Source organism: Balaenoptera musculus, chromosome 6, assembly GCF_009873245.2.
Source record: "Balaenoptera musculus isolate JJ_BM4_2016_0621 chromosome 6, mBalMus1.pri.v3, whole genome shotgun sequence".
NCBI lineage: Eukaryota > Metazoa > Chordata > Mammalia > Artiodactyla > Balaenopteridae > Balaenoptera > Balaenoptera musculus.
The window spans coordinates 60,118,908-60,132,890 of record NC_045790.1 but is presented as its reverse complement, the minus strand read 5'-3'; the positions used below and the strand labels follow the sequence as shown (position 1 = coordinate 60,132,890).

General features: G+C 33.6%; 1 protein-coding gene across 3 annotated transcripts in view; it reads right to left on the bottom strand.

The window, feature by feature from the left end:
• Nucleotides 1-13,983, bottom strand: part of KIAA2026 (KIAA2026 ortholog) — a 104,156-nt gene that overhangs the window by 33,739 nt on the left and 56,434 nt on the right. For all 3 annotated transcript variants that reach the window (XM_036855329.1, XM_036855327.1, XM_036855328.1), the window contains one exon: nt 6,176-6,255. In XM_036855329.1, the coding sequence (XP_036711224.1) occupies nt 6,176-6,255 (80 nt within the window). The remainder of the gene's footprint in view (nt 1-6,175; nt 6,256-13,983) is intronic.

Sequence of the window (13,983 nt, the reverse complement as noted above, 5' to 3'; positions counted from 1 at the left end):
CTAGAGCTAATCAATGAATTTGGTAAAGTAGCAGCATACAAATTTTTTGTTGTTGTTGCAAGTTAAGTGTTATTTAGTTATTTATTTATTTTTTTCCAGGATACAAAGTTAATGCACAGAAATCTCTTGCATTCCTATACACTAATGATGAAAAATCTGAAGAAAAATTATGGAAACACTCCCATTTACCACTGCAACAAAAAGAATAAAATACCTGGTAATAAACCTACCTAAGGAGACAAAAGATCTGCATGCAGAAGACTATAAGACACTGATGAAAGAAATTAAAGATGATACAAACAGATGGAGAGATATACCATGTTCTTGGATTGGAAGAATCAACACTGTGAAAATGACTATATTACCCAAAGCAATCTACAGATTCAATGCAATCCCTATCAAACTACCACTGGCATTTTTCACAGAACTAGAACAAAAAACTTCACAATTTGTACGGAAACACAAAAGACCCCGAATAGCCAAAGCAATCTTGAGAAAGAAAAATGGGGCTGGAGGAATCAGGCTCCCTGACTTCAGACGATACTACAAAGCTACAGTAATCAAGACAGTATGGTACTGGCATAAAAACAGAAATATAGATCAATGGAACAGGATAGAAAGCCCAGAGAGAAACCCACGCATATATGGTCACCTCACCTTTGATAAAGGAGGCAAGAATATACAGTGGAGAAAAGACAGCCTCTTCAATAAGTGGTGCTGGGAAAATTGGACAGTTACATGTAAAAGAATGAAATTAGAACATACCCTAACACCATACACAAAAATAAACTCAAAATGGATTAAAGACCTGAATGTAAGGCCAGACACTATCAAACTCTTAGAGGAAAACATAGGCAGAACACTCTATGACATAAATCACAGCAAGATCCTTTCTGACCCACCTCCTAGAGAAATGGAAATAAAAACACAAATAAACAAATGGGACCTAATAAAACTTAAAAGCTTTTGCATAGCCAAGGAAAACATAAACAAGATAAAAAGACAACCCTCAGAATGGTTGAAAATATTTGCAAATGAAGCAACTGACAAAGGATTAATCTCCAAAATATACAAGCAGCTCATGCAGCTTAATATCAAAAAAACAAACAACCCAATCCAAAAATGGGCAGAAGACCTAAACAGACATTTCTCCAAAGAAGATATACAGATTGCCAACAAACATATGAAAGGATGCTCAACATCACTAATCATTAGAGAAGTGCAAATCAAAACTACAATGAGGTATCACCTCACACCAACCAGTCAGAATGGCCATCACCAAAAAATCTACAAACAACAACTGCTGGAAAGGGTGTGGAGTAGAGGGAACTGTCTTGCACTGTTGGTGGGAATGTACATTGATACAGTCACTATGGAGAACAGTATGGAGGTTCCTTAAAAAACTGAAAACATAATTACCATATGACCCAGCAATCCCACTACTGGGCATGTACCCTGAGAAACCATAATTCAAAAAGAGTCATGTACCACAATGTTCACTGCAGCTCTATTTACAATAGCCAGGACATGGAAGCAACCTAAGTGTCCATCCACAGATGAATGGATAAAGATGTGGCACATATATACAATGGAATATTACTCAGCCATAAAAAGAAATGAAATGGAGGTATTTGTAATGAGGTGGATGGAGTTAGAGTCTGTCATACAGAGTGAAGTAAGTCAGAAAGAGAAAAACAAATACAGTATGCTAACACATATATACGGAATCTAAGGAAAAAAAAAAAAAAAAAAAAGGCCATGAAGAACCTAGTGGCAAGACGGGAATAAAGACACAGACCTACTAGAGAATGGACTTGAGGATATGGGGAGGGGGTGGGGTGAGATGGGACAGGGTAAGAGAGTGTCATGGACATATATACACTACCAAATGTAAAATAGATAGCTAGTGGGAAGCAGCCGCATAGCACAGGGAGATCAGCTCGGTGCTTTGTGACCACCTAGAGGGGTGGGATGGGGAGGGTGGGAGGGAGGGAGATGCAAGAGGGAAGAGAAATGGGAACCTATTGTATATGTATAACTGATTCACTTTGTTATAAAGCAGAAGCTAACACACTATTGTAAGGCAATTATACTTCAATAAAGATGTCTAAAGAAAAAAATAAAATAAAATAAAAAAAAAAAAAAAAAAAAAAAAAAGATGTGGCACATATATACAATGGAATATTACTCAGCCATAAAAGGAAACGAAATTGAGTTGTTTGTAGTGAGGTGGATGGACCTAGAGTCTGTCATACAGAGTGAACTAAGTCAGAAAGAGAAAAACAAATACTGTATGCTAACACATATGTTTGGAATCTAAAAGAAAAAAATGGTTCTGAAGAACCTAGGGCCAGGACAGGAATAAAGTTGCAGAAGTAGAGAATGGACTTGAGGACATGGGGATGGGGAAGGGTAAGCTGGGACGAAGTGAGAGAGTGGCATGGACTTATATATATTACCAAATGTAAAAAAGATAGCTAGTGGGAAGCAGCCGCATAGCACAGGGAGATCAGCTCAGTGCTTTGTGACCACCTCGAGGGGTGGGATAGGGAGGGTGGGAGGGAGACGCAAGAGGGAGGAGATATGGGGATATATGTGTATGTATAGCTGATTCACTTTGATATAAAGCAGAAACTAACACACCACTGTAAAGCAATTATACTCCAATAAAGATGTTAAAAATATATATATATATAAAGAATACTTTCTATGACTCTGTTATAACTGTGTACAAAAAGAGAATTCACATAATATTAGATTTCTCTCTCAAATATTAAACAAATTAAAAGGCTTCTGGGTAAAAGTTAACTTTATTAAGGAAATCAATATTCACTTTTCAATCTAAAAATCTTACATTATAAAACACAGAAAAACAAAAAATAATTTAGTCAGTTTAACAAAGTAATCAGTAACTGTTAAATTTGACATAAAAGCTTATATCACCAACATGCTAAAGACTAAAAATAAAAATATTTTCTAACTTTTTGCAATTATTGCTAAGTAAAAAAACATGACGAGTTCCCCTATATGCCAAATGTATAATCCGACATAACGCTAGAGTAGGTAGGGCTAAGCATAGGTTTTCCCTCTAATAAAACACAATGATGCAAATAATATTACCCAGTTTTTCACTTTTCAAATACTTGTAGGCTTAATGTTGAAATTTCATGATTTATAAAATATGACCAAATCTGAGACTTATTTCAAGGTCTTAAGTTCCTGGAAAAAGTGGTAAAGGTCAGTAATAGATGCTCTTAAACCAACTCTTAATTGATTTTCCTACTCATAAACACAGTATTTTTTGTCTAAAGCATCTTGCATGCTTATTTGAAAACATAAATAGGATAATAAAACAGTAAGTTCTATCATTTAATCCTCACAACAATCCTATGAGGTGGGAACTATTATTATTCCATTGTACAGATGAGGAATTGGAAGCTTTGAGTGGTTAAGTAACTTACCTAAGGTTATCAAGTTAGGGCTAAGATGGCATTCAAACCCAAGTAGCCTGGTTCCAGAATCCATATGCTTAAGCACTATCCAGATTACTGATATCCACCTAGACCCACTGAATCAAGGATGGACCCTTAGAGGATGAAACCCAGGATTTTTCATTTTTAATAAAAGTATCAGATTATTTTTATACTATTTAAAGTTTGAGAACCACTGATGTAACTCCTAGGAAAAACTGGTACAGATATGGTTAGTCCCATTATAATATATACACAAATATAAATACAATAGGTCTTTGACTGCTTACAGTGTATACTTTAAATAGGGGTGGGATGATTATTTTTTTACACTGAGGTATAGATATTTTAGTTGTGTATATAAATAAACACAGATTCTTCCTGAAGCAAACAGGCTTATAGGTTTGATCTAGTTTTAAAAAAGTCAACAACCACTATCAAATTAAAAAGTAGCTGAGGTCAAAACAGGATTCACTTTTTTAATTCACCAGAACTTAAATACAACAACAACAACAACAACAACAACAAAGAACATTTCACACAATTTAATTCCTGGATATGTTTCTGAGGTGCTAAACGTCATATTGCTAGAGCTTTTGAGAAGGAAATAAATTCAGTTCTTTGTTATATAATAACCAGTCTTCTTATGTGTAGGAGTCTTTCAAATAATTAAAGAAACAAACTACATAGAATTATTACGAGAGGCAAAACTATAAGTTTTGCATGTAACAATAAAGTTTACTAGTGACTAATACTATGTCCTATTCTTTGCTTATTTGAAGCAAATGACCTATTTCCTGGGAAATAGCTGTCAATTTTCTTTCTCAGTAATACCATGGTATTTAAATTGTAAACCAGGCATAAGAACCACTGTTCTCATAAGTCTATTTCCCAACCCTAGCCAAACACACACACACACACCCCTCTCTCACCCCCAACCCCGCCTTCTTTCTAGGACACCTTAAGAACCAGGAAGAGCACTTTATTTTAAACAGTTCAATCTAGAAAAACATGTACTTTTGACCTTAAGTTTCTGAGTGGTAAGCAAATGGTCGGTAACTAACTAAAAACATCACTTAAGACAGTGTTTTTCATACTTTTTTGCCCCCAACCCATGGTCAAAAATACATTTTACACTGCATGTCAGTAAACACACACAATGGAAACCAAAGTTTTATGAAACAATATTACCCTTATTATATTTGAAACACTCTTAAAATTTCTTTTCTATTTTAACTTTGTTAGCTTAAAAAAGAAATGCTGGTCATGCAATCCACTAAGTTGATTTCATGCCTCACTAATGAATACCACCTGCAATTAAAAAAACAGAACAAAACAAAAACTGTCTATGCTGTCTGTGCCACTTATTACATATAAAAATCCATCCATTAATACTGGGATGAAGGCGAATATCAACAGTGGACCAGACCTGTTCTGAGATCCATACTGCCAGGATGAATACTTTGAGGGAATAAGGAAAAAACTGAGTGGGAGAAATAGCAAAGGCTAGCATGAAATCAGTGGAAGAATGAATGACAATATACTATTATAGCATTAAATAACACACACAAGCAATAGTAGAAAGGCCTCTAAGTAAACAGTAAATACACTTTTTTGTTTTTAACTGAATATGCTGGAACCAAGGTTACTTTATATAAAAGGATTTTGTAGAAATGGTTGTAATTCACCCTAAGGATGTCATGAAGAATATTCTAAAATACTAAAAGAAAAATATGTCTATTTTCTTTTACTGTTCATTTAAAAGTATTAAATTTTACCAATTAGTAGCTTCCATAAAAAACACTTCCAAAATAGAATTTTTACTGAAAAAAAGATGTGTCTACACTTTTGGACATAGGTAACTGTTAAACTCACATTACATATTATCAATATTTTCATAGTTATTACTCCTTTACTTTCTTCTTTAGTTGAGATTCACAGAAATTCATTTTAACATCACTTTTTTTTTGGCAATTAAGTGTTAATTTTATAACCTAAACCAGAAATAGATTGGACATGCTAATACAAAGAAAAATTTTAAAGAAATAGTCATTTGTTGTAGAAACTCATCTTTTATAAAGTAGAAAATAAAAGTATTATTTAACTAGGGTGAACTTCTCTGCTTATTCTAGTATCAGCTACAAACAGAAAACTCTTCACATAATCAGACAGCAGTACATACAAGTACTTTTTTCTTTTTGCAGAAAGGTTTAAAAAACCATTCAATTAACTTTTACTTAATATTCTCTCTGAAGTTCATATATAGCTGTGTTAAAAGTTTTGTTTTTTAAGTTAATAAGTCTACTATTTTGATAGTGCCCAAATGAAAGAAAATAAAATGGATTACCTACACAATGCTACCACGTAAAAATTATAGTTAGTTCTTGGAAGACTTTCATCTACACATTTACTTGATACATATATATATATTTCTATTAAACTACTTCTACAAAACAGTATAGTGTACAGAAAACCACAGAGATCTTTGACTATCAAGAGACAAAAAGAGAGGTAAAAAGTTTTGAAATACTAGCAGATTAAATTTTAGCTCTGTCTACACTTGCAGGGAAAAAGTCATAGTTGGAAACATCTCATTAAAAGTATTGTGTGTTATGGCGGAATTTAGCCAATCTCTTGAGGAACAATATAAACACTGAAACAAAAAATTAAACTAAAAAATACTGAGACAAAATTGAAACATTTACCTGAAATTCTGGTACAGTAGGTGACTTTGTGACAGTTTTCCTCTTCTTTGTGATTGCTTTTTTAGATATGGATTTTTTTCCTTTCAAGATTAAAAGAGAAAAGCTTCATAATGCTGTTTATAGCACTTCATTAACAAAAACCAAATTACATAGAACCTTGAAAGTTAAATTATAACTAACAGATGGCTTCTAGTGAGTCAAATGAAAATGATGAATCAAAACAAGCCCCAGCAAAAGCAAACATTAAACTATAACTACCTGTAACAGACGTATTAACAAATGGTGTTTTCTTTTTATAAGAACCAAACTATTATAATCTCCAATGTGTTGCACAGTACCAGAATTTATTACAGTAAGATTTGGCAAAAAAAGTCACATTACTACTGCTTAGTTAAAATCTAATTCACAACTTAAAATGAGGTTACATAAGAAAAAACCTTACCTTTAACAATGACTTCTGTAGTCAGGAACTTGCATAGAACTATACTCTGAAGACTATGGTCTTTATTCAACCTAATGTGAAAATCCTCTCAGTAGCTTAGGAAACAGGGTTTTCCTTCTATCCCTTTAGTTCTGCACTCACCTAATGGGCTACCGTTGGCAGTATTCAATAACCAGTTTTAAAACAAGGTAAACATCTCCCTTTAAAGTGCACCTAGTCATTTGTGCAATCAGAAATCACCAGGAAAAATAAATCCACATTCTTAAAGAAATCTATTTGAGCATAAAGTACATATAATCTAAAACATGTATTTAACCAGACAAAAGAAATATGTACATACTTATAACCTCTATTTTCCAGTAAGGAACATATTCAAGTAAATGTTTTTCCCCCCATTTGCAATCAGCAAAATCAATTAATAAATTGTTATTTATTCAACAAACATGAGATACAGTACAATTTATGGGGACAACAAAAAATTACAAAATGGAAACCCTGTCCTACAAGAGTTTACAATCTATGTAGGGAATAAAAAATTAATTAGAAATACTTAAAAGTTAATTTTAGTTCACAATCATTTGTAGGCTAAAGTCATCTTAAAATTTACTTTTTTTTCAAAAGAGAAAACGACTAAGTACCGAAAGCAACTTTGCTATACTACATAAGCCCTATTGTTCTTTTCTAAATGTTTTCCTGCACAGATGTGATCTTCTTGAATGAAAACAGTTAATTTTATTGCAACATTTTATTCAACTCATAAGCGCAATTCCAGTTTACAATATAATTGTATTTTCTTCTGTTTTTCTCTTTTAATCATATCACAGAACTGTAATTTGGGTCATTTCTAACTTTGACTCAATAAAATGCAAGTACACCATACCTGAACTACTGCAAATTTTCAGTTGCTGAGATTCACATGGGTTTTAGTGTTTTGTTCTACTAGGCAACAATCTGTTATTTGACATTCGCTTTTAATTAAATTAAAAAACCTAATGTAGGGACTTCCCTGGTGGTGCAGTGGTTAAGAATACACCTGCCAATGCAGGGGACATGGGTTCGAGCCCTGGTCCGCGAAGATCCCACATGCCGCGGAGCAACTAAGTCCGCGAGCCACAACGACTGAAGACCACGCGCCTATAGCCCGTGCTCCGCAAGAAGAGAAGCCATTGCAATGAGAAGCCCGTGCACCACAATGAAGAGTAGCGCCTGCTCGCCGCAACTAGAAAAAGCCCGCATGCAGCAACAGAGACCCAACACAACCAAAAATAAATAAATTAATTTAAAAAAACTAATGTATATTTCTTTTATCACTGTTATTTGCTTATGTGCTGACACAGTACCTACACTAGAACTAAACTCATACAAAAACAAGTGGGTGGGTGGCTGCTTTAGCAATATTCAAGGAGAAGTGATTAAATTCTTGGTATCTCTATAATACAGCTAGTTACTGATTTCTAAACTGGATGCAATAGGTACCTCTCAAGGGGACTGATAAATCTGAACACCAAAATGCCTTTCCTCTATATGCTACCTTTCCTATTCTTGAAAGTTCATGGGAAAAGATTTAACTGCTTGCTGACCTAAGACAGCAATTGGAAGGAAATGAAATCCTTCCTCATTCCTATTCCCCACCCCCTCAGCACTCCTCTAACTAGCTTTTTAAAAAATAATTTGATTTTGTATTTATTTATTTATAAGCACAACAGAGGTCACTCTTGATATTCCCAATTAATTTCATATTGTTGACACAGAGGCACTAAACTTAGGTACTAAATTCTCAGTTAACTCTAACAGTCACTCTGTTTGACTGTAAATTAAGTAAATTAAGCAGCTGAGGTGGTTACTAGCCGTCTCCTTTCATCATGTCAGTAAGATACTTAAATGTTATTAAGTAACTATAAGTAGTACTGTGCAGTAGTTTTAAGCTTGAGTTTTGGAACTAAACTACCTGGGTTGGAATATCAGTTCTAACCACCTACTAGCTGCAAGACCTTGAGCAAATTATTTTATTTCCTTGTGAAGTTTCATCATCTCTAAAATAGGGATAACGATATCACCCATGTTGTGAGAATTAAACGAGTTAAAACACCTTAAGAGCTTAGACTACTGCCAGGCACATGGTAAATCACCAATAAATGTTAGCTGTTGCTCTCATGTGCCTTAGCTAAGTTGTGGTAAAAGTTTAAACAAAATGTTTATTATCTTTTAACCTTCTTCAAATTATTTTAACTTAGTCCTTCATTTTATTTCTTCTTGCTCTTATGTCCTATGTGCTACCACTCGACTTTGTACACATATCAGTTAATGTAACACTTATCATACAGTATTATAATTATCTGTTTATATGTTTCTCTTCCTTACTAGATTGGGAATTATTGACAACAGAAATCCTATTATTCATTTTGTACGTACAGCATTTAGCACACAAGAGAAATGATCCTTAAATATAAGAATCCTATACTTCATCAGAAATTTTATCAGTTTGGGGATAGAAAAAGGGAGGCAGGTAATTGTTTACAATTCTGAGGGTCAATCTGAGTCCATTTTATAATGAGGAAAACACTGACAGACAATTTAAATAATTTACACAATTTACCAAAGAGTTTCACAACATGACCTAGGAACGGTAGTAAGGAAAATAACATTTATTGATAGCCTACTATGTGTCAGACACTTAGTAAGGTGATATATAAATTACCTCAGTTAATTCTGAAAACCACCCTCCAAGGTAGGCAATATCCCCATTTTAACATGGGATAAATGAAGATCAAAAAAGTTACTTAACTTACTTAAGTGTTACACTGTAATAAGTAAGCCCCATAGCCAGGGACTCTAACACCAAAGTCCAAGCTCTTTCCATTATGTAATTCTAACCTCTCAAAAATCATAGTTACCATCTATTGATTCCTACCGTGTGCCAGGCACCATGCTAGGTGCTATGCGTTTGCTTGCTATTCCATTAAACCTTGTAAAAATACAGCAAGGTAGGTATTACCTCATTTTTCACAGAGAAAGAAACAGGCTATAAACAGGCAAATAAATTGACGGAGAACTTACAGCTAATATGCACTGGAGCATATATTTGTACTAGATCTGTCTCACTTCAAAGCTGTGCTCTTTTTATGGTAAAATACTGCATTTTTTTCAGACATTCTACAGGGATGTAATCTGCATCTGATTGATTTCAGAGCATTCCTTTTGATTAGGGTTATAAGATTTGCATATTCACTATTACTTAATACCTTGAGACTATGTCCTCCACAAAACAATTTGAATACAAATTTTCCTGTATTCTTCAATAAAAATCAACTGTTACTTTTTATTAAATATTACTTTTAAAATGGAGCATGGGATACTGTAAAACCACACAGCCTTTGTTTTATAATCTGTTTTTGCTCCAGGGCAAGATATATAGAGGGCAAGTTACATACTGCCCCCTAGTGGGCTTCCATTCCTCTACCACTTACTTGATCATACCCAGGGCTTTTACCTCCACTGCACTAAATCACCTAGTCCCATAAAATATAACTGTCAGAAGTCAATTTAAAACATACAAAGAATTTCAACACAATTCCTGAGCCTAAAACACAAACATGGGCAAAAAGTGAGTGTCAACATGCACCTACAAATGGATAAGGAAACTAAATATGGCCTAGTAATTAATGATACAAGCACAGCCTAATGAAGCTTTTTAAAATTATGCTTAGATCAGCTCTAGAAGGAAGCCCAACTTAAGAGAGAAAAATATAACTAAAAACATATTTCACACTATAACTTAGGCATAAAGTTGTAGTATTCTAGAATATGGAGATACACTTACCAGAAAAATTAAGGTGACTATCATTCCCAATCCAACTCTTTCCTTAGTCTCTTATTCTTCATCTTTACCTTCACCTGGTTTTCCTGCCTGTATTCACTCCTTGGCTCCTTGGACTATTCAGGCTTCCACTTCAATGCTCCTAGATTCGGCCTTCCCATGTTTAAAAATTATTCTAACACATACACTACTCTCTCGGTACTTTCATTTTAGGAATATTAATGTGAATGGATACTAAGACATTAATCACTGTTAAAAGTAAAAACCCAAGAGCATTTGTATTATAAGTGATTCTGGCAAGTGCCTAGCTAGACTGTGAAGTCACAGAAACAGTCTAAATATGGCTTTAATTTACTAAATGTCCATATCTTGGCCAATATGTTTCTGGAATGTTCTAAGTAAGCCATTTGACTTTAATAAAACAGCTGATTTTCCTTCTATTCTCCTTGCCTATGAGCAAATTTCTCATCATACGTGCATTTTTTAACACTATAAAATAATTCGATAACTCCTGAATACCTATTTCTTTTTTTCCCCTTTAACTCAGAATACTGAGTTAGTTGTCAAATTCTGCTATTTACTGCAACATCTCTCTCAAAATGTTATTTTCTTCTGTCAATGTGATAGAACAGTCACATAATCATTCCTTATCTGGATTTAGAATTTCCTCTTCCTGGAGTTATCCTCTACCCCTTCATTTTTATAAACATTGCCAGTTTCTTTTTATAGCTCTTTAATGGCATCCTAATAACCCTGCAACATTCCTTCTCCTAATCCTGCCATTCACTTACTAGCTGTGTGACCTTGGATATGCTAATAAACCTCTCTGTGCCTCAGTTTTTAAAAATCTATAAAATCTATATAATGGGGGTAATAATAGCATCTACTTATGAGTTTTTATGAGGATTAAATGAGAATATATATAAAGGCTTAGAATAGTGTCTGGCATGCAGTAAGCATTATATGAGTATTAGGTTTTTGGAGGGGTGGGGGAAGTAGAAGGCATTAAAATAAAAGGACGTGGAGTATAGTTGATTCTTTCAGTCTTGTATATCTTGGCATCTTGAGTTGGTCCTCTAAGAATTTTTCCCATAAAGACACACATAGTTAGGTTCTATAGTAATATTAACACAGAATTATACAACTGTTTCACAGATAAGGGCCTGGATATAATCAAATATTGTAGATTACATTACTTTCTCAGTCATTCCCTATAAAGCAGCTCATTACTTTCACACATTTGATATATTTTATTTCAAGCTCATTTCCCTGCACTGTATTCCTGATTCAATTATCTAAAATAGCACCACATACCCAGAAAGATATCACCTCAAAATGGCATATTTCCACCATTCAAACACCTTTTAAACCCTCAACTTTTCAACTTTTTCCTTAAGTTTTTCTCTAATTATGCTTATTTTTTCAGTGACACTTGGCTTAATTACGCTTCCATGGCTGTGCTCACATTATTAACCATTTTTCATCTACCCAATCCCCATTATTCTTCAAAGTCCTTCATCTTCTATTAAATCTTACTATAGCACACATGGATTTAGCCTCTCTTTGACCTTTGTACGGTCTTTACCATATACTTAACAACTATTAAATGAGGCTATTTACTATTTTTGAACCTTAATTTCTTCACCTATAAGAAACTAACACCACTTGTCTTATTTATTTTAATTGGTTTAGAGGAGCTAACACAAAATGATTTGGTTGAAAATAATGACCATGTAAGGAGGGAAAAACCCTCCAAACCAAACTGGTTGAAATGAGTAACTTAAAATACCACAAGCCTTTTTGTAACAATTAATGTATCTTGAATCATTTTTGTCTTTTTCAGGTTTTACAAAAAGTCCTCTCATTTTGAAATTTCTCACTCATTTCACTCAACTCTATCTGCTCTACACAAGCTATAATAGTGTATTACCAAAAACAACCAAAATGTCCAATAAGGAGGTTGGTTAAATGGACTACACAATACACATAATAGAATTCTACACAGCCATTTAAAATGATGCTATAGAGATCTGTTTATTGCACAAAGATGTTCATGGTATACTGTCATGTGGGAAAAAAGCAGATTGTAAAATGGTATGTATAGTATAATCCTATTAAAAAATATAAATGCCTTAAAAAACTGTGAAAGATACATATTAAGGGATAAATCTTAGTTATATCTGGGAGAACCACATTATGTGTGTTCATTTATTCATTCAATAGCTTCCTACACAATGTGTTAGTCACTGTGCTAAGTGCTAGGGATGCAAAACCAGAAATAATCCTTCTGTTCTCAAGAATGTTATAGAACAGAGGGAGACAATCATCAAAACAACCTAGAAATAAATTCAACTATTAAGAATAAATTTTATAAGTAAGTATTATGAAGGAGAAGTATCTAGTGCTATAAGTATGCATAATTGGGAAAATGCCAATGTTTTTCTATTCTACAATGCTTCCAAGAGTAAGGAGCAGGCTTAAATAAATGAAAATAAATTCAAAATTTAAAAAGCAGAAAGAAAAGTTCAATTCTGAAAAACAGATTAAAATGCTTATGGATTGCATAAGTGCCTCACAGTGCACTAAAATTATCAAATCATTTTCAACCAATTTGTCTTTGTGCCTTCTACTAAAAATCATCCGCCATCACAATAAGAAGGCTTTACTAAATCTGGAGATTCCACCAAAATTTAAGGCCTGTGTAATCAACATAAATTGGACCAGGTTAACTACATAAATCCAGATTAACGACATTTAGTCCACCCTAAGTAAAGGTTCATAAATCAGCCATGGGTGACACAGCTTATCCCAAAGCATATTCTACAGAATACTATTCCTTGAAAAAAGCTCTGTATTCAAGTAAACTTGAAAAATACTAGGTTAAACAAAACTAAACAGTTTTCTTCAAGATTTTCTGAAGTCCTTAATATACTGGCCCAGAATCACTTATGTACAATTCTACAGTCCAAAAGGTTCTGAAAACTGAAGTTTTAAAAATAATTTATATGATAGCAAAACCTGACATAAACTGTTATGAGGTTCTTTATAGTCTTCATCTCATTTAGTTTGACTATTTCATACATTTTTCTGTAGAAATTATACATTTGATTACAGGGGCTGCCCTAAGCTCCACTGGGGATGTTATTTAATAAACATTATATATAATACCCTTCTAAAATCTGAAGATTTCTGAATTCCAAAATACATCCGGTACAAGAGTTTTGTAAGATGCACTGTGGACCTGTACTAATGCACAATGTGAATCTATAAGAGGAATATTTCCCAAACCTGTGACCATGAAGCTCACTTTTAAAAAGAGTAAGAAAGGAAACACTGGATTAGGGTATGCCCCTAACTATAAAAGGCCACAATGTCACATACCTAATAAAAAACCTCAAGGCAAAGCCTCAGATAGACAAGTGTACAGAAAGACGTAAAACAAATGTTTTGTTGTTGTTATATCATTTTACGTAGTACTGTTATGCCACTAAGAAGTTTAGTGAAGAAACTAAAGAAAAGAATTGGCCTATGCTTACTCAGTACTAACAA